Raw genomic sequence first — 19,140 nt, 5'->3', positions numbered from 1 at the left:
CGGGGCGGGGGGCGGGGGCAGTTCTCAGCATCTGTGGCTCCTCAGGAATAAGGCTTAGGATGGGCCTGTGTCCTGTGGGAAAGTGGACCCTGTGTGTCCCTGGACCAGCAGGAGAGCCGGCGGGTAAGCCGGGAGGCGGCGCCAGGCCGGGGAGCGGTGTGCGCGGTGCATCGAGACGGGCTGGCGGGGACTCGGCGAGCGCCGGGGACCGGGAACCACCTTTGAAAAACTCTCTCTGCTGGGAAGGGAATGCGAGTCCGCTGTGGTTTCCAAGTCCAGCTTCCCAGACACTGGCGCCTTTGTGTGTCCAGAAGCCTTCGGGTTTCCAGAGCAGCGTGCTTTGTGTCCCGGGGCTGGCGCTGCCGGGCTCAGTCCTGTGCGCAGAGGGCGTGGAGCCCGGTGGGTGCTGCCTTGAGCAGGGCGAGCCCCGCCACCCTGCACCGCAGCGCCAGGTGCCCCGGGCGCAGGCTCGGGTCCCGGGGTCCGTGCAGGACGCCCTGGCTCTGAGCGGGGAGCTGCCGTGGCTACAGCCGGGGCTCCCTCCCCGGTGCGCCTGCTTCCGCATGGAGGTACAGGGAGGGTGCCCCCCTGAGCGCTGGGGGGGGGCTGTGGGTGCTTGCAGAAGGCCGGTTCTGGGGAGGTAGGGCTGGGGAGTGGGGGGTAGCGGGATGAAGGGCGGGCTGGCCGGGGGCTGGGGGACACATGGCAGCAGGACCCGGGGCAGGAGGCGCAGGCAAGATGCCTCGCGAGCGCGCCCGTGCGACACCGGCTCTGGGTGCAGAGCTTCCCTCTGGGCCACACTTGGTGTCCGAGATGCGGCCTCTCTGTGCCTGTGACAATGGTCCATGCTGGTTTTCCATCTACGTCTGAGCGTCGGGGGGTGTGCCGGGTTGAACGGCGTGTCCACCCGGAATTTGTGAACATGACCTTACGTGGGGACGGAGACTTTGCAGGTGATTCGTCCCCCGCTGGGGTGGGCCGTGCAGGGACGCGACACAGCGGCCCCCCCCCCCCCCCCGCTGGCTGGGCCGGCCCCCGCTGGGGTGGCGAGGAGGTCCCAGCGTGTGGTCCTGATGTGCCGGCAGCCTGGACGCTTCATCTTTGGGGGGGCCCAGGAATCTGGGGGACCAGGGTGACAGGGACAGGAGGGGTGCAGACCCCCTGCCTCAGGCTGGGGTGAGGAGCGGCCCTGGGCCGAGCTGGCGGCAGGCGGGACGTGCCCCGGGCTCATGGGGCCGGGGCCGGGGCGTGCGTTGCGTTCCGATGGTGCCGGGCTGGACACTCGGTGCTTTGTCCCCGGTCCGCGAGTCCCCCCTCATTAGCTTACTGGAGCTGAAGCAGGAAGGGAGGCGGCCCAGCGTCAGGGGCCGCGGAGAGCCCCAGGCAGCGAGGACCCAGCAGCCGGAGCCGTGCAGGGGGGCAGAGTCCGCCAGGTGCCCCCGCGCCCCCGCAGCCCGCTCCCCCCGGGCGCCGCATGCAGAGGAGCCCACCCGGCCCCCTTGAAGAGGAAAGGGCACGGGTTTTCCGTTGCTGCGTTTCCTGTACCCAGTTTTCTATCTCTGTAGTTTGAAAAACAGGGGCGCCTGGGTGGCTTGGTCTGTTCAGCGTCCGACTCTGAGTTCAGCTCAGGTCACATTCTCACGTTCATGAGTTCGAGCCCCGTGTCACTTATGCACTGCGGGTGCTGTGCCTGCTTGGGCGTCTCCCCTGTCCCTGTCTCTGCCCCTCCCCCGCTTGCTCACTTGCTCACTCGTGCTCGCTCGCTCTCTCTCTCTCTCTCTCTCTCTCTCTCAAAACAAATGTACGTAAAAGCAATAGGGAAGCATCTTAGGACATTTGGAGAGAGGTTTTACAAACCACCTAGGGGCCCGTAAACCAGTGCAGGGTCCCATGTTCCCTTTGGTCGTTTTAGACACCTGTTTGCCTTAACAGTGGCCTGTGGGAGTCCTACGTGAGGTCCAGCACGCCGGCCCTGCCCCGTCTGGGGGGGTGACTGGCAGGACTGCTGGGTCACAGCTCGCTCTGAGCCTCTCCCCGCGTGTCGGCTTCGCCCCCGAGACGGAGTCGCGGGTCCGGGGCGTCCGTGTGCACGGCCCCTGCCGCCTGCTGCCGCGCGCTCTGGCTCTGGTGTCCCGCTCAGCGAAGTCGGAGGTTTTCGCTGGAGTAGTGGGAGATTTCCTTTTGCTGTGAACTCCTCTGCTCGTGGATTGGCCCGTCTGTGTGCCAGGTCCTGGAACGTTTGCCCGTGTATTCAAGCGGACTTGGGGCAAAGGCCGTAATCCTTCAACACACCACATTTGCTACACGTATCTCTTATTTCACTGCATTTTTATTTAATTTTTTCAAGGTTTTATTTTTGAGAGAGAGAGAGAAAACGTGAACAGGGGAGGGGCAGAGAGAGAGGGAGATACAGAATCGGAAGCAGCTCCAGGCTCTGAGCTGGCAGCACAGAGCGTGACGTGGGGCTCAAACCCACGAACAGTGAGATCATGACCTGAGCCGAAGTCGGACGCTCAACCGAGCCACCCGGGCGCCCCCTCACTGTATTGGTTTTAGCAAGGGGAAATTTACTTTTGTCTAGTGGACTGTTAGACTCTCGTTCTGTGATTATTTTTGTCATTTCTCTTGCTCAGACCGTTACCCCTGCTCTCGGGACTTGGTCAGCAGGAAGTTCTCTTTTCTTTGGGGGTGGGGGTGGGGTGTGTGTGTGTGTGTGTGTGTGTGTGTGTGTGTGTGTGTTTACTTAACCCGTTTCATCAGTCTGGAGCTCACGGCAGCTGGTTGTCCAGGTGGCCGGCCTGGCCCCTCCCCCCACTCAAGCAGCCCTGCTCCCCTGTGGCCTCCCATCGAGCCTTTCTGGGCTCCCCTGAGTCCCGGGGGGCACTGGGCATTGTATGCCCTGTGGTGTTTGCCCCTAGGGCCACACGGGGCCACCTCGTAGAGTCCCAGGCCAGCTGGAAGGAGCCCTGCCGCCCCTCCCCCCACATGCCTTGTTCTCGAGGACCAGAGCAAGGTCTGGTCCGTTCTGGCTGGAGTCCCGCAGGCCCCACTGTCGGCATCCCCTGCTCAGGGCAGGAAAGCGTGCCAAGCTGAGGAGGGCCCCTGGAGGGTGGGGGGCTGTGATCGAGGGCCCCCTGAGAACCTTGTGTCTGCGCTGTCCTAAACAGGAAGTGCCTTTCCCTGCATCTGCGGTTCTCTGTGACATTTCCCAACTGGGCCAGCTGGGGCCGAGGGGCCGGAGTCCATCCTGCTCAGCCCCCTCCCCGCTGGCCTGTTTACTGGGGCCGCTGGCCGCAGGCTCCCGGGTGCGTCATCTGGGTCTTACTGGTATTATTCTCGTTTCGGAGGCGGGAGCCGGGGCCCAGGGGGGTGGTAAGCGGCAGAGCAGCCTCCCAGCACCCATGTGTCCTGGCCCTTCAGGGACCCTCTCGGGGCTTGGGGTGGGGTTGGCGGCCTCGAGGTCAGCTGGATGTGCAGATGAGCCGTTCACTCTGCCCTCGGGGTACGACACGTCCGCCCCCGGGTGAGCACGCATGTCCTCACCTCGGCGTGACCCCCACGCTGGGTCTTTGCTGCCGCCATCCCAGATGGAGGGGCCCGGCAGGCAGCCTGCGGTCTGGGGCGCGGGGAGCAGGTGGGCCAGTGCTAGGTCCCAACCAGCCCATCTGTGGGAAGACTGCTCTGAGCAGGACCTCAGCTGCCTCGGCCCAGGAAGGTGCTCTAGGCAGGCAGAGCAGCTGGGGTGCTGTCCCTGGGCGTGGGGACCAGCCTAGTCAGGGGACATGAAGCCGAGGCTCTCCTGGGCTCTGAAGGGAGCCGCTGAGACCCCTAATGCCGAGCATCCCTGTGGTCTTCGGGTTTGCTTCTGTCTGGGCAGCGCATGAAGCCACAGCTGTGAGCGGGTCCTTGATGGCCGGGTGGTCAGGACGGCTTCTCATGAGTGGCCAGCCCTCCTCCGCTTTTCTTTTAAACATTCTTGTCCGCGCCTTCCCCGGGGTCTCCGGCCTCCCTGTGCCCCAGGCTGACCATCTTTACGGCCAGGAAGGTCCTGCTGAGGGACTTGGCCTCCTTCTGTCTTGTGGGGCACATGGGGGAGCAACTTTGGTTGGGGGCAGTGGCGGGAGCCTGGCCAGCTGAGAGGGGGTGATGGAGGGTCCCGGGCTGGTGGGTGTGAGGCGGGAGCCAGTGGGTCCGGGTGTTCCTTGAAGAGTCAGACTGACCAGTGCCTGAGGGCAGGGCCTGGCCACGGGACCAGAGTGTGCAGGAGAGCCGTGTGTTGAGGCTGGTGGGTGTGCCACGCGGGCAGGTGGCCGGCAGGCGAGTGACCGAGCCTCCCCCCTTCTCTTGCAGGGACCCCGACCGTCATGTTAAGGTAAAGCAGAGAGGCTCAGTGCTGAACATGCTAAGGAGGCTGGACAAAATCAGGTTCAGAGGTCACAAGAGAGATGACTTCCTCGATCTAGCAGAGTCTCCGAATGCCTCGGACACCGAATGCGGAGATGAAGCGCCCCTGAGGATGCCTCGGACCTCGCCCCGGGACAGCGAGGAGCTGAGGGACCCTGTGAGTGCGCTGCGGGGGCCCCGGCAGCAGCGCGCCCCGCGTCCTGCGTCCCGCGGTGTGCGGCTGGGGCCCATCCCCCGTCCTCGGGTGGCCGAGCGGAGCGTGGACTCGGCAGCCGCGTCCTGCCCGGGCTGGCCTCCCGTCTGCCCTCGTCTTGCCCCCCCGACCAGCCCTCAGTGGCCGGGGCTCGTCCCCCCTCCCTGCCGCCTCCCGATCGAGGATCAGAGACCTGGCTTCCCCACGGTCTGTCCAGTCAGAGGATTTCTTTCCCTTCCTCACTGGTTTTCTGGGCGGTTGGCAATCTTCTCGTGTGGGAGTGAGGCAGAGACCCAGGCCTGACGTCCCCGCCCTTGGCAGCTGGCCAAACTGGGCTGGTGCCCATCGTCCCGCTGTGGGCCGGCCCACGGGGTGCCCTTTAATGGGGCAGCAGGCACCTGTTGGGCACCTCGGCTAGACAGCGTGGCTGCTGTGGGACCCAGGCTTGAGTGGGCCCTGCCTTCGGGAAGCTTGTGTTCCGTCAGCTGCCTGAGGCCTCCCGTCGCCGAGGAGGACGCCCACGGCCACCTTGCCCCGTGCGGGTGACCGTGTCGGTGGTCTGCTGGTGTCTCCTCTGAGCACCTGAGCCCGTTTTCTCTCCAAGTGTGGCCTGTGAGTGCTCGCTTTCCCTCGTTCCTTCTATTATTAATGGCTTGGACAGAACGGGGACTATGAGCCGCTCCCGGCAGGACTGAATAATTCACTAGGAGCCGGGCTGCCTAATCAGGTGGGCCGGGCGCTGCAGAGCCGGAGGGGGGCTGCCGGGTGCGGGCTGCTGGCCCCCTGCGGGTCCTCTGGCCGCAGGGTCGCAGGTGCCACTGACTGCCACGGGCCTGTCTCGCGAGGAAGGCGGTGTGTCCCCGTTCTGGCCCGTGGCTCCCGATGGTGGACTTTGAGTCAGGGGTGCATGGGCCCCTGGAGAGCTCGCGTCCCCATGCGCGAGTCTGAGCTCCCCCTGGGGTGTGACAAGGATCCCACGGAGGACTCTGCTGGCTCTGTGCTCCGTCTGTCCGTCCATCCTGAGGGCACTTAGCAGCATCTGCTGTGCCCTGAGTGCTGCCTTCGTGGAGACCTGGACTCAGCCTGGGGCTCGGCCCCCTGCATGGGGCTGGCGGCCGATGGTGCCGAGGGTCTCAGGGCCGAGCCCGTGCCCCCTGTGAGGTGGGCTCTCCGCTGCGGGGAGGCCTCAGAGGTGGTGGGCCCAGGGGCTGGGAGAACAGACAGCCGAGCAGGACCGTGTCCGTGGCAGGGGCGCAGGCCCGGGCTCCCATGAGGGAGGTGCCGTTGATGCATTAACCTCGCCCCACTGAAGGACCATCTCCCACGTGGCCCGTGGCCCCCGGGTGGGCGTGCTGAGTCCAGGTCGCCCTCCTGCGGGGTATGGTTTGTTCCCACAGCCCCCCCCGCTAGAGGGCCCGCGTCCCATGCCTGCCGCCGGCGCTGAGCATCCTCAGGGCTTCCCGCTCTGCCGGCTGGCGGGTGAGGAGCGTGGCTCTTGCTGTCAGGGAGGCTGGTCACCTCTGTGCTTAGACTTTGTTCTTGTCACTTAAGACTTCTCATGGCGGTAAAACATACTAAACCTAAAACTCACCGTTTTAGCCACTGCTGGGTGTGTCGTTGGCCGGCATCAGGCGCGTTGGCCACAGTGTGCAGCGTGACCCCGCTCGCCTCCAGAACTCGGTCATCCCCCCACTGAGCCCTGTCCCCGCCCGTGCCCCAGCCCTGGCGCCCACCACCCGCTCCATCTCTGTGGACCAACTCCTCCGGGGACCTCACCTCCTCCGTGGTACCTGCCTGTTTGTGGCTGGCTGGCCTCGCTCCGTGTCCTGCGCCGAGGAGACAAGTGGGCATAGTGACCGAGGGGAAGGACGTGGGCAGTGGAGGGGGTCAGAGAAGGGGTCAACTGAAGGGACCCAAGGGGCCTGCAGAGGGGCTCAGCCCTGGGGCCACCATCCCCATCCGGGCTCCCGGCCAGCTGGTCAGCTCCCCAGAGCTGCTCCTCCCCGTTCCTGCCATCCACTGGGCTCCAGCTCGGAGTCCACTGCACACCCTGAAGGGCCCTGCCTCACTTGGACCCAAGGGGGGGACCCTGGATTCTTGAAGCTCAAGGACAAGTTCCAGATGGACTTGATGCCAGCATCCTCGAGACTGACCTGAGTCACAGCCCTCCGAGGTCTTGGATTAGTGCATTTCGGGGCCCCACAAGCCAGGGGGCATCCTGCGTGCTTTGGGGGAGGACTTGGCGGATATAATGGAGTCAAATCTTCCTCAGTGCGGAGCCGCCTCCGCCCGCAGCCTCTGCCTCCGCTGTGTGGCTGTCGCCTTGGCCATCAAGGTGGGGGGTGGGCAGGGGAGGGACCAGCTCGTTTGCAGGGGTGAGTGGGTCAGGCATGTGCCATCTTCCCCGTGGTAGGGCAGCCGGCATTACCTCCGACCCCCGTGCCCACTGCTGCCCCGCCCCAGGGGGCTGCAGATGGCATGGGACTCACGCGCCAGCAGCAAGGAGGTCCCAACAGGTCAAGTGTCGGGGCGGCCACAGGCCAGAGGGTCTTCCCAGGAGCCGATCGTTGGCTTCCCGCTGTCAGCTCCTCCTTCCTGGGGTATGGCCTTGAACTTGTGTATATGGAGGGGTCACCAGGTCCAGGCTGTGGGTCCTCTCCCACCGTCCCCAGCCTGGAGGGGGTCATGGAGCCCGGGACTGGGAGTCACATCCTCCCTGTCACACAGCCTCTGCCTCTCACCAGGCCAGCATCGGTGCAGCTGTGGGAGTGACCACGGAAGGGTCCAGCCTGTGAGCCGAGCTCGCCGGGTGGCCGGGGCCTGGCTGCCCCAGCCCGCCCCTATCCCCTTCTGCCAGCAGGAGCCAAGAGGCCGGCTGTGCCAAGCCCTGAGTGGCAGCGGGTAACCGGAGCCTGGCCCGCACCCCGGGGACGCCAGGCGGTGGTTTTAGTTGGCCCTCTGCGGAACGGGACAGGCCCGGCGCTGGAGCTCCCTCTCCCCGGGGAGCCGCCATTCTCCCAGATTCACGCAGCCTGGCGTGTGGACGTGCCCACCCCACCTGCCCGGGTCCTGTCACTCCAGCTCTGGGGCGAGGGAGGGACAGGCCCCGTGGCCGGGCTCGCCCGCCTCCCCGGGGGCCCACGCCGCCCAGCATGAGTCCCGTGGTTTCCTTCCCTCTGCCGCCCGAGTGCTGTGATATCAGGAGGCTTAGTGTTTGGCTTTCTATTTTTTAAATTTTTTTGTCCCTTCTGAAAGCTGACCACACCCGGGCTCCTCGGGCATCCACACTGCCCGGCATATCCCTTCCACCGGCAGCTGAGGCCGAGGTGAACGGTTACGGGCTTCAGGGCAGAGCCGGGCCTTCCTTTGTCCCCCGGGGGTTCGGTGGGCCCAGCCCTCGCAGATGCGGGGTCCTTGGGCACCCCTTAGAGAACCAGCTGGCCCGCCCACAGGGCGCCTCGAGGCGGCCCCTCTGAGCTCTCCGTGTTTCTCTCGCAGGCCGGTCCGGGGACCCTCATCATGGCCACTGGAGTCCAGGACTTTAATCGGACAGAGTTTGATCGATTAAATGAGATCAAAGGTCACTTGGAAATCGCCTTATTGGAAAAGCACTTCCTCCGTGAGTACCGGTGCACAGGGTGGGGGAGGGCACATGGGCCGCTGGGGCTGGGGAGGCCCTGTGACCGCTGTCACCGGGCTCAGTCGTGGTGGGGACCCGCGTGGCCCCATGCAGACAGGCCTCCTGAAGCCCCGTGCCCTTGTCGGCGCACCTGCGCTGTCTCTGTTCTGGGGTGCGGGGCGGCGCCCCAGGCAAGGGGTGAAAGGCCCCCTGGCGGGTTCGATGCTGTCAGTGAACCTGGGCCTCTGTTTCCAGCACCCGGCTCAGAACGGGGCAGAGCTTGGTGAAGAAACAGATTTTATACTCTGTTCCGCTCGGCGTCACATCGAGGGAGGGAGGGTTTTGTCGTCCGTGGCCGCACGCGTTGGTATCTGGGCCGCTGGCACAGCCTAGCCACCTCCCCGCTGTGCGGGCTGCGGCCTCCTGGCGTGGTGACAGTGGAACCTGCCGTGGAGGCGTCTGCTGGGTCCTCACACACGTGATCTCATTCGCTGTCCTGCCTTTGATCTTTCACCTCCGTCTTCCTGCCCCGCTGACGGGAACCGCAGGGCCGGGCCGGGTGGCCTCACCCAGGGGAAGCCCTCTGGCTGTCGGGGGGTGAAAGCAGGCAGACCTGCCCCGCCACCTGTGCGTGTGGCTCTGCTGCCCGACGTGGAGCCTCAGGGCTGATGCCAAGGCAGAGCAGAGCTGCTGGGACGATACAGGGAGAGAGGAGCAGTCTCGTGCCCAGAGCCCCCGGGTCCAGGAGGAAGGGGCCGCGGGCAGGCCCCGCCCTTCCTGTTTCCTTCCTGCGCTCCGGACGCGGCCCTCTGTGCCCCCGCTGACCCACAGACACCTCGGGGTCCCTGCCCGAGCCGCCTCCCTCATAGTCCACACACGCAGTGTCGTCTGAGCTCTGGCCATGGGCACCCCTGCTCCGCAGCCTCGTGGGGCACTCACCCGCACGTGACAGCAGTGCCCGTGTCGTGGTGGGGAGCCCTCGGGTCCGGCGTCGTGTCCATCCTCACGGTCCGTCCTCCGTGTTCTGCCAAAGGAGCTTCTGGTGTGTTCTTGGGTGCTCCCATTGTGAACGTGTCCAGCTCAGAGCCGACAGCCTGCAGGGGGCCGTTGCGGGCATATTCCTTTTTTTTTTTTAATGTTTTATTTATTTTTGATACAGGAGAGACCGCATGAGAGGGGGAGGGGCAGAGAGAGGGAGACACAGAACCGGAAGCAGCTCCAGGCTCTGAGCTAGCTGTCAGCACAGAGCCCGACGCGGGGCTCGAACCCACGGACGTGAGATCTGACCTGAGCCGAAGTCGGAGGCTCAGCCGACGGAGCCCCCCAGGCGCCCCCGCGGACATTCTTTTTAAACTGAGGAACGTTTCAGACAGACGCAGAAGTGGAGCATCTCCCGAGCTCGCCGTCGGCTTCAGCGTGAGGTGGCCGTGGCCGGCGGGCGTCCGCCAGCCTCCCATCCTTCACCTGTGTTTTCCGTAGACGGCCTGTTGTGTCTTAAAATGAAAGCCACGGGTCCCATGGGCTCAGCTGAAGACATCAGGTCATCCTTCCGTACCGTCAGGCCTCCACCCTGAGCTCAGGGCGTGAGCAGCGCCCCGGCCCTGCGTGGAGCGGCCGCGCGTCTCCCCGGGCTCTTGAGTTGCCGGTTCTCTGAGTCTCTTGGTCTTCGTGGAGGAAAGCGGCCTTGCTCGGGGCGTCCCCATGGATTCAACACCAGGTGCTCCCTGGGAGGGGCCCCTCGGTGGCGGCTTCCCTGGGGTGGTGTCCGTCCTCGGGCGTCGTGGCTTCTGTCCGCCGTCCCTCTGGACGTTACGGGAGGATCATTCCGGCCCCTCCGTGTTCCTCTGTTTACTCCCTGGTGTATTTCTGAAAACCGAGCTATCTGATTGCTCCCGGGGCTGGTTCATGTCAGCAGAGGCAGGAATTGTGCTTGAACTCTTCTCCGTTCTTGTCTGGTTTTCAAGATAATTAATGAGCTGACTCCCCACTTAGAGCATCTCCCCCAGGCCACCCCGGAGGGTGCTGGGCTCTGGTGGGCTCTTTGCTGTCCTCCTGCGATGGTGCCTCAGACAGTTGTGTCTGATTCGCTGCCACCAGGTTGGTGCCCGGCTAGACTCCCTCCCCGGAGGGGCCGCTTTGGTTTGCCCGAGTCCTTCCCACGTCAGTCAGCCCTCCGGGAGCTTTCTGGCGTGACGGTGACCCTCCAGGCTCAGCGTGTCCTGCCCCCGTCCTGGGCGTAGCCATGTCTCCTGGTTCCTTTTGGTCGGAAGTGGTGTTCAGAAGCTGACTAAGGATTCTGGGTACTCACTGTCACCATTTCTAAACGTTGACAGCGGGCAACTCAGGGTGTCTGAGTTCATGAAGATAATTCAAATACACATCCAGGACCTGGGGTTTTCATTTTCTTCTGTAAAAAATGTTGTGTTAAAACATACATAACACAAGATTTGCCTTTGCCGTACACCGGTCGTGGTGGTGACACGTTCACGGCGTCATACAGCCGTCGCCACGTGGTCATCTTGTGAAACAAACCCTGTGCCTGTGAAACCCTGAATGCTGTGCCCCTCCCCCGGGGAGCCCCTCCCCCGGGGAGCCCCTCCCCCGGGGAGCCCCTCCCCCAGCCCGGCAGCCGAGCTGTCCCGTGGGTCTCTAGGAGTTTGACTCCTCCAGGGACCTCGTGTAACGGAACCTACAGTGGGTTTGGAGTCGGGCTTCTTCCACGGACGTGGGGCAGCACACGTCAGCCTTCTCTTCCTTTCCAAGGCTGAACGTTGTTCGGCTGAACGGCTGGACCACGTCGTGTCTGTCTGTCCATCCGTCGGCGGCGCCTCACTGCGCCCGCCTGGCTGCTGGGGGCTCGCGGAGACCCTGTGCTCGAGCCGCGAGGCCTTCACCCGCCGTCAGACTCTCCTCTCCGGCTCTCCCCGGCTGAAAATCCCGGTTGTCACGAGTGACTTAGACTTTGAGAGAGGACTCTTGCTCTCTGCTCACTTTCTGTTTTGGCCCAGGGCGCAGGAAGGTCACGAGAATAACAGAGAGTCCCTGAGGTTTTCAGCCAGATCACCCCCAAGGACAACGTTTCACCATGTCTGTCTGCCTGTCGGTCCCGTTCTCTCCCACCCCTCCGTCCGTCCGTCCGTCCATCCACCTGTGTCCTGGCCGTCCTTCCTGCCAGCCACCTGCCTGGGTCCCTGCTGGCGTGATGTCCCTGGAGTCTCCTGTGTGTGTTTCCTGAAAGCCAGCACTCTCTCCTCTGCCAGTACAGTGACCACCCTCCGGAACTTACCGTCCAGTTAACGTCCTTGCCCCACGACCGTCCGGCCCAAGGCCGTATTGCAGCCTTACTGCTTGTCACCGTGTGGTGTCCTGTAATTTATTCCGGAAGAAGGTCCCAGGTCCCACGTTACATTCAGGTGTCCTGTCTCTGCAGGCCGTCTGCGGGGGCGGTGACGGCCTGTCTTTGTGTTTCCTGACGCTGACGTTCTCGAAGAATGCAGGTCCCTCGATGTGGGTGCGTCTCGTGTGCCCTCGTGAAGAGTGTCACAGGTGTGATGCGACACCCGTTCGCCCGTTGCACGTGTGGTGAAGAGTTCTCGGTAAAACGAAGCCTGTTCCTGCCGCCCTCTGACGTGGCTTGCTGCTTGCAGAGTCGGGTGCGTTCAGAGGTCGGCTTCTCCCGTGCACCCTCAGCCCGTCTCTTCCGCTATAGATGGCCAGTCGCCTTTTGATTTCATGAATTTCACAGCCTATGCTCCTGCTCTTTTGCAGAAGCAAATGCGCACGCTTGTTCCTAACTCCCTCCTTGGATGCGTGTCGTCCGGCTCTCACTTTCTCCACACTTCTGCTACCTCCTGGAGGTCCCCCGGAGCGGAGCGTAGACCCGGCCCCCGTCCCGTGCACTCCGGCTGCGTGGCTGAGGCACGGCTGAGCTGCCCGCGCCCCGGAGGGGAGTTTCTTTCCTCCGGCCAGTCACGTGGTCGCAGGTGGTCCTCGGCAGGCGGCCCCCGTTCTCATGCCCGGAGCATCGGGCACAACGGCCCGGGCCGGGTGGGTAGCGGAATGACTTGCAGGAAAGCTTGGTCAGGTCACAGGCACGGGAGAGCCGGTCTGCCGTTCCTCCGCTGCAGCGCCCCTCTCCGCAGCTGGGGGAGCAGAGCCCCTAAGAGCCCCGGTGCTCTGGGCTGCTGCTGGCCGGGCGCCGGCCCCGAGGAGGAGTGCCAACGCGGGCAGGGCGGGGGGCTGGGGTCTTCAGTGGGGACCCAGCCTCTGGGCTCGAGTCTGAGCTGCGGGCGCTCACCCGCTCACGGCCTTGGCCCCCCATCTGCAACACGCCTAAGTGGCCAGTGGTGAAATCCCATTCAGTCATCTGTAGTTGTTCTTCGCGGGGAGGAGGAAATAGCCCGAGTGCGCGGCGGCTTCCTTCGCCATGAAATATTGAGCAGTACAAATGTTCCTGAGAGAAAATGATGTGGGGTGGAGACGGGGAGTTGGAAATGCGTCCTGGCTCGTGACTGGAGGCAGGAGCCTAAATTGGTTAAAGAAGCGCATAAATAAGTTAAAAGCATCATGCATTTTCATTTAGCCCGAAACACATTTGGGCTGTTCAGCTTTTCGGGCACCGGCACACAGCGGTCCCCAGGTTCTGTGCGTCTCTCCATCTCCTGCTGGCTGCAGGCCCTGTGAAAGCAGACTCTCCCAGAGGGACTTGGGGTGGAACTTGGATCTTGGAGGAAATGCTTATGGGGCCCCAAGGGTCTCGGGGCATCCTGGGGGTCAGGCGAATAAGCCTGAGGCTCCCTGACCCCTGGGGGGTTCTGTGTTGATGTGAAGGCCTGGGGACTCCTCCCTGGGGCCACGCCCCTGGGTCTTGAGCCCCTGGGGCAGGGGCCATCCTCACTGGGCCACCGACACCCACCCAATGCCAGAGGCACATGGGCCCCCAGCGGACGCAGGTGGGCAGACGGCAGTGGTAGCCCTTGTAGGGAGAGGCTGGGGAGACCGTGCGCTTTGCTTCTGAGCCCCAGTGGGCCCGTGAGCGCCCTTTCCTGCTCTGATCCATGGCGGGTCAGCGTGGCTCCCTGCCGCCCGAGTGCGCGGGTCTCTCTGAGGAGCTGGTCAAGGAGGTGAGCGGGCCCACTCCGCGTCTCTCTGATGCCTGGTCTCCAGAGAAGGGCCTGGAGGGAAGGGACGTTTCTCAGGGCTGGTCTGGATGATTCAGGGTAAGAAAGTGCTTTCTCACCTGCAAAGCTATCTGCAAACAGAGGGGCATTGGGAGCTGCCCGCTGCCTGCTTATGATTGGGGGGGCGGGGAAGGAGTGTCCAGACAAGGTGAGGCCACCATTCCAGGCCTGCTGGCTACTGGGCCAGGTGTGGGGTTGGTCACAATGCGGATCTGGGCCCGAGGATCATCCATCTGGGAGTCTGGCGTTTTGTTTGTTTGTTTGTTTGACTCCCTGCTGTTAAGTGGGTGATGCTGAGCAAAGGTGAAGACAGAGCTAGGTCCTTCCATTGCCCGGTGAGGATCTGTTGTTCGGTTATCCGCTGCGGATGTGCGGCCCTGACTCCTCGTGCGCACAGAGCCCGCCGACCCCAGCCCCCACCGCAGGCAGCGCTGCCTCAGCGCCCAGCCCAGCACCTCGCAGGAGTGGCCCCCGGAGCCTGCCGGCCAAGGCCGGCTCCCCGGGACCCTCGGGGCGGGGCTGACGGCGGGGAGGAAGTTCGCACACGCCTGCCGCGTGTCGTTTTGACGGCTCCGTGTCCAGGGTCTGGCGGGGCCGTCCCGTGGGCACTTTGGAAGGCGACGGAAGCGAGCTGCGTGCAGAGCGTCCAGTCCAGAGCCGCGCCGAGCCCCGGGAGCCCCCTCGCTGGCGCTGCGCGTCCCCCGGCTCCCGGGGCGGCGAGAGCGCTGGAGGACACGACCCGCACTCACGGGGGCGAACGAGCTCCCGCGTGGAGGTGGGCGGCACGTCTTCGCCACCCTCCGCCGCCTCCTGGGCCGGTCCCCTCCTGCTCAAAGGCCCCGGGATGGAGCCACACTGTCCTGTGACCTGCGGCAGTGCCCCCAGCTTCCCGGCTCCCTGTGGGAACGCCACACTGCGTCTCCTCTCTTGGCTGTCGTGTGACAGAGTGATGGCGGCACACCTTACCTGTGGATCCCCACAGCTGAGCCTGCCGTCCGGCGGCCGTGGGGTGCTCAGCGCATTCTTGAGTGGACGGCTCTATGGATGGATGAGTCAGTGGGTCGGTGAGTGGGCGGTGGGGTGGGTGGCCGGATGAGGCAACGGGTCGGTGATGGATGGGCCAGTGAGTGGGTGGATGGGGAGCCGGATAGAGAGGGAGTGAGTGGGTGAGTGGATAGATGGGTGGGTCGGTGGGGAGGCGGGTGATGGATGAGCGGACGACAGTTCCTTCCACAGGACACGCTTCTGCATGTCCTTCAGGCCCCACTGGCCATCTCCCCCGGCTCTGGTCCCCCAGATACTCCCTCCCCTGCTCTCATCCTCTCCGGGACTGGGTCCGTAAGCGTGTGTTTTATCTGTGTCACATTTGCTTCCTGGTGAGCTCACCCTCTCAGAGACTCAGGGCCTGATCTCCCCTTGTTGGAGGGCAGAGTCCCTGGCGGCCCCCACCCCAGTGCCGTGCAGGGTGCCCGTGCTCAGCAAATAGCTCATGGCCGTGCGGAAGGACTGGACATGGGGGGCTCAGCTGCTGGGCACCAAGAGCCGGGTGCGGAAGAGAGAGGGACCAGGCTGGGGGGCGGGAATGGGCATGCACACGTTTTCCGTTTCTGGGCCCAGGGCCCAGAGTCCAGCCTTTGGGCGGCCAGAGGAAGCCCTCATCTCTGCTGAAAGACAGCTGCTCTGGGTCAAAATCCTGGCCGGGATCCTATTTCCTACTGTTCTGCGTGGAAAAAACCAGGAGCACGCTGCCTGTCCCCAGCCCCCAGGTGGCTTCCAGAGACGCCCGACGCCCCGTGGCAGGCGGGGCCTGAGCAGCCCCGCTCGGCGGGGCAGGACGTCCGAGGCCGTGCCGCGTCTTGAGGACCAGGCAGCACGGCTGTTGAAGCCGCGTTCGTGGTCAGTGCCCCAACAGTAAGTGACGTCAGCGTCACTTTGCTGACCACCTAAAAGTGAGGAAGTTTACCTAAAAGCAAGGCCTTGCTGCTCCTGAACGGTTTTTCTCCGGGAGAGGCTGAGGGAGGAGGGGTGTCGGGGGCGCTGTTTTGCTGGTCGTTGAAAGTAGAGGCGCGCCCTCGGCTTAGAGGCTGTGGGGAGCACGTGGTTCTGCCTTCTAGAAAGGTCTGAGGTGTGGGCCGGAGGGTGAGTTGGGTTGGTGGGCGGGGAAGGGGGCGGAGCCTGGGCCCCCACGTGTGGGGCACAGCTGCCCGAGCAGGCTCGGAGTCTGTAGGCCCGGCCGGTGGGAAGGAGTTTTATTTAAGGATTATCACTTGATTTTTATTTTCGGCTGCGGCTGGGCCTGCCGAGTCCTGTGCCAGGAGGGCTCCTGCTTCAGTTCTACTTTTACACGTTTAAAAATAGCCTGGAAGCTGGCTCCTTCCTCCCAGTGACTCCCTGGAGGCTGGGGCGCTGGGCTGGGCCATGGCCCGCGCCGTCTGCGCGTGTGGGGGCCCCGACCCAAGGTGCCTCGCTCTCTCCCCCCAAGTCAGGGTGGCCGTGGGCTGGCGGCGGAGGTGCCCGGAGTCACCAGCCTGCCCGCCGCCCCTGCCCGCCTCTCAGATGGCAGAGGCTCGCCGGCTGGACCCCGTGGGCGGATGCCGCACAGAGTGTTTCCCACGCGGTACCATTTCCGGGCTCCATGTCTGTATCTCATTTTGCCTTGTCCCCTTGCAGGCAGCGGTCTGCAGTGTCTGTAAGGAAATGGGGGGCCCTGAACACCCCCGCCAGAGCAGGACCTGGCCACGTGGACCCCAGCGCTGCAAGAAGGGGGCATTTGGGATGAGAAAACCAAGGCTTAGAAAGTCCGAGGGCCCCTCTGGGCTCACCACACCCCCAGGCCTCCCTGGGGGGGAGTCTGCTGCCCAATGGCCCTCATGGGTGTGCAGCACCAGGCCAGGTGCCCAGGAGCTGTCCCTGGTGTCTCTCGGTGCCACACACCTGGCAGCTCCGTTGATCAGGGCCACAGGGAGGGAGTCCATGAATTCAGGGACAGAATTCTCACCCCTGGGTCCTAGAAGGTTTGGGGGCAGGAAGGGGACGAGCCGCTTTGCCAGGCCGTGTCTGGGGGTTCGTCCGAGGGTCTGAATCTGTGGGCCGCCGCCCCACACCGGCTGGCGGGGGTGGGCTTCGCGGTGCTGGGGTGCGGGCTGAGCCCCCACCCCCCGGCCCGGCCATCTCTGCAGGGGCCCCGCCCAACCCGGGGAGGCCAGGAGACCCAGGGGCAGCTTCTGGGGCGGAGGCCCTAAGCCTCCATCCTGGGCTGGGCTGGGCCGAGGAGGCTCCACGGGGGGGAGCTCACGGGGACCCGGCTCCTGGGCGCCCCGTGTCTCTGCCATGGCCTGCGCTGGTGAGGGCCTCTTTGCTCAGCGCCCCACGGGTCCTGGGGCGGGGTCTGGGTCCACACGTGTGCACGCAGGCCTGGCCTGCTGCTGCGCTTCCACGCGACACGGGGAAGGGTGTTGGGGGGGCACGTTAAGGAAGTGCAGTTTCCTGCCAACAGTGCCAGAGGGGCTGACGGTCTGGCGGAGGAGGCGTGTGGGGGCCGCCTTGACCTTCAGACGGAGCTGAGATCCACAGCGACATGGGAGGGGGGCGCGTATGGGCATGGGCATTCGGAGGAGCAGAGGGGAAAGCCCCAGAAACCCCAGCCTGGGCCCTGTGTGAGGTGGCTCGCAGAGCTGGCCCCCAGGGTGCCTGACTGAGCCAGTGGTCACTCCCCCTGGGAGAGGTGCCCTCACCCCTGTACAGGGCTATCTTCCCATGAGTTCGTGGTTGATGGGACCCCCCTGGAGGCTCGTTCTGAGGTTTATCCATTGGCTGATCCAGTGAGTCTTAGCACCTGCTTAGTCCAGGCCCACCGCAGGAGGACCACGTTGTTCAGGAGTGAGTGCCATGGGAGGAGGCTGAGCAGCACCGTGTCAGCACAAGGGAGGGCCGAGCACTCCCGCTGCCAGTGTGTATGCGCCTTGGGAGAGGGTCCCGGGGCCCCCTCTGTGTCGGGGCAGGAGCCCCCCCACCAAGGGGCCCAGCGGGGAGCTGTCCAGGCTAGCCCCTGGGGCCGGTGTGTGCACACAGCCCACCCGAAGCCTGTTCCCGCCAGGGCGTGGTTGCTTCATCCTGGCGTGTCCCGTTGACAGAGCCTGGTGCATAATACTTGCACAGTGAGCATTTGCTGAGGAAGTCGTGTGCAAGCAGGTGGCCTCTCGGGGCACTTGGGCTGGTGACAAGTCAGGCTGCGGACACCCATCTCCCGCGTGCCCTCTGCTGCCTCCCAGCCGGTGCCGTGTGTGCGCAGGACACCGCAGGCGGGGTCTCTGGGCCTCCTGAGTCCTCAGGGCCAGGGTCCCGGGCGCCCCGGCACAGGGCTGGGGAGGCCGAGGCCTGACACGCGGGGGTTGGCATGTGGCTGTGCAGGGCGCAGGTGCTGGGGCCGGGCCCCTCCCCCAGCCTGGTGTCCTCGCTGGGTCCCTGTGTGTGCGTCCTAACGCCTCTGCCCTCGCCGCTGGCCGGGCTGTGCTTGCTCGCTGGGCTGTCCTCGCTCACCTGCTGTCCGGTCCCCGTGTCCGTCCTGGCTTCTCCTTGGGCCAGGCTGCGTCCTGGGCTGTCAGACAGTAAGGCAGATGGGGGCTCCGGCCTCTCCCAGCACCCTGAAGAGACCCCGTGTTGCCCACGTTCTTGTTAGAGCAAGGACCGTGAGGGAGTGATAAAATGCCACATTCAGTGTGAGGAGTGGTCAGGGAGGTTGCTCCTGGGGCGGGGTGGGGGGAATGGTGACTGAGAAGCAGGGAGGGGGCACCGGCATGTGCAAAGGTCCTGGGGCAGGGTTGGACTGTGGGTCAATCTCTCTTTTTCTTTTTTATGTTTTTATTTATTTTTGGCGTGAGCAGGGGAGGGTCAGAGAGAGAAGGAGACACAGAACCCGAAGCAGGCTCCAGGCTCTGAGCTGTCAGCACAGAGCCCGACGCGGGGCTCGAACCCACGAACCGTGAGATCATGACCTGAGCCGAAGTTGGAGGGTTAACCGACTGAGCCTCCCAGGCGCCCCTGGGCCAGTCTGTTAAAGGCGACCCCTGTGGCTTCACCCCGAGGAGCAAAGCTGAGGGAGGAGCCGTGAGACACAGCTGGTGAGGCGGAGTGGGGGGCATCGTTTCGGGGGGACATGCTGAGTGATCGCGTTTTATCACAGCCCCCGCTGACCTTCAGGCAGGCCAGCCGCAGCGTCTGACGTACTGTTTCCGAGGAGGCTCAGTGCTGTTTAGAGCCGGATTGGAGGGTGTGCGGGGGCGGTTGGGACCCAGGCCAGGAGCTGGGACCAGCAGGGTGGGTGGGTTTGGGGCGACTTGCAGGACGTCCCAGTTGTGCGGTGGCCTGCCTGGCATGGGTCCCCTTTGCCATAAACCTGGCTGGCTGCCGTGAGAGGGGCAGGGACATGCGGCTGCCCCGGCTGGGCTTCCCTGCCCTGGAGCTGGGCCTCTGCGCTCCTGCCCCCTGCCTCCCCAGTCCCCTTCTCTTGCTGCCTGGCCCGGGCCGGGCCCTGCTGTTGGGGCTGACTTGGGAGTAGCTCTGTGACCCTGGTCAGAGGCCACCGTCCCCTCTCTCCTGTCCCCTCTGCGTGGCCCCCTTTATGGAGGCTGGTCTGTGTCCAGGTGCAGCAGTTGAGAGGCCTTAGTCTTAGGGGGACGTGTCTGCATGGGGGCAGGACTGGGGGGGACGTGTCTGCGTGGGGGCAGGACTTGGGGGACGTGTCT

At 64.6% G+C, this 19,140-nt stretch overlaps 2 protein-coding genes across 3 annotated transcripts in view; both read left to right on the top strand.

Annotated features, from left to right (window-relative positions):
* The first annotated feature begins 546 nt into the window (after positions 1-546).
* The window catches only part of GRAMD4 (GRAM domain containing 4), a 41,984-nt gene continuing 23,390 nt past the window's right edge, over positions 547-19,140 (top strand). Inside the window, exons 1-3 of one of the 2 annotated variants that reach the window (XM_029954299.1) lie at positions 547-569; positions 4,351-4,561; positions 8,096-8,216. In XM_029954299.1, coding sequence (XP_029810159.1) covers positions 4,400-4,561; positions 8,096-8,216 — 283 coding nt within the window. In that variant the 5' untranslated portion in view covers positions 547-569; positions 4,351-4,399. Of the gene's footprint in view, positions 570-4,350; positions 4,562-8,095; positions 8,217-18,375; positions 18,517-19,140 lie in introns of those variants that run through there. The other variant, XM_029954300.1, reaches the window with a different exon arrangement.
* LOC115304209 lies at positions 10,858-12,770 on the top strand. Its single transcript, XM_029954302.1, has 2 exons — positions 10,858-11,869; positions 11,985-12,770. Exons 1-2 carry the CDS (start codon positions 11,708-11,710, stop codon positions 12,564-12,566), a joined length of 744 nt encoding a protein of 247 aa, XP_029810162.1. The 5' UTR covers positions 10,858-11,707; the 3' UTR covers positions 12,567-12,770.

This window comes from Suricata suricatta, chromosome 10, assembly GCF_006229205.1.
Source record: "Suricata suricatta isolate VVHF042 chromosome 10, meerkat_22Aug2017_6uvM2_HiC, whole genome shotgun sequence".
Taxonomy (NCBI): domain Eukaryota; kingdom Metazoa; phylum Chordata; class Mammalia; order Carnivora; family Herpestidae; genus Suricata; species Suricata suricatta.
The sequence above is the reverse complement of the archived record's forward strand: the minus strand, read 5'-3'. Positions and strand labels throughout refer to the sequence as shown.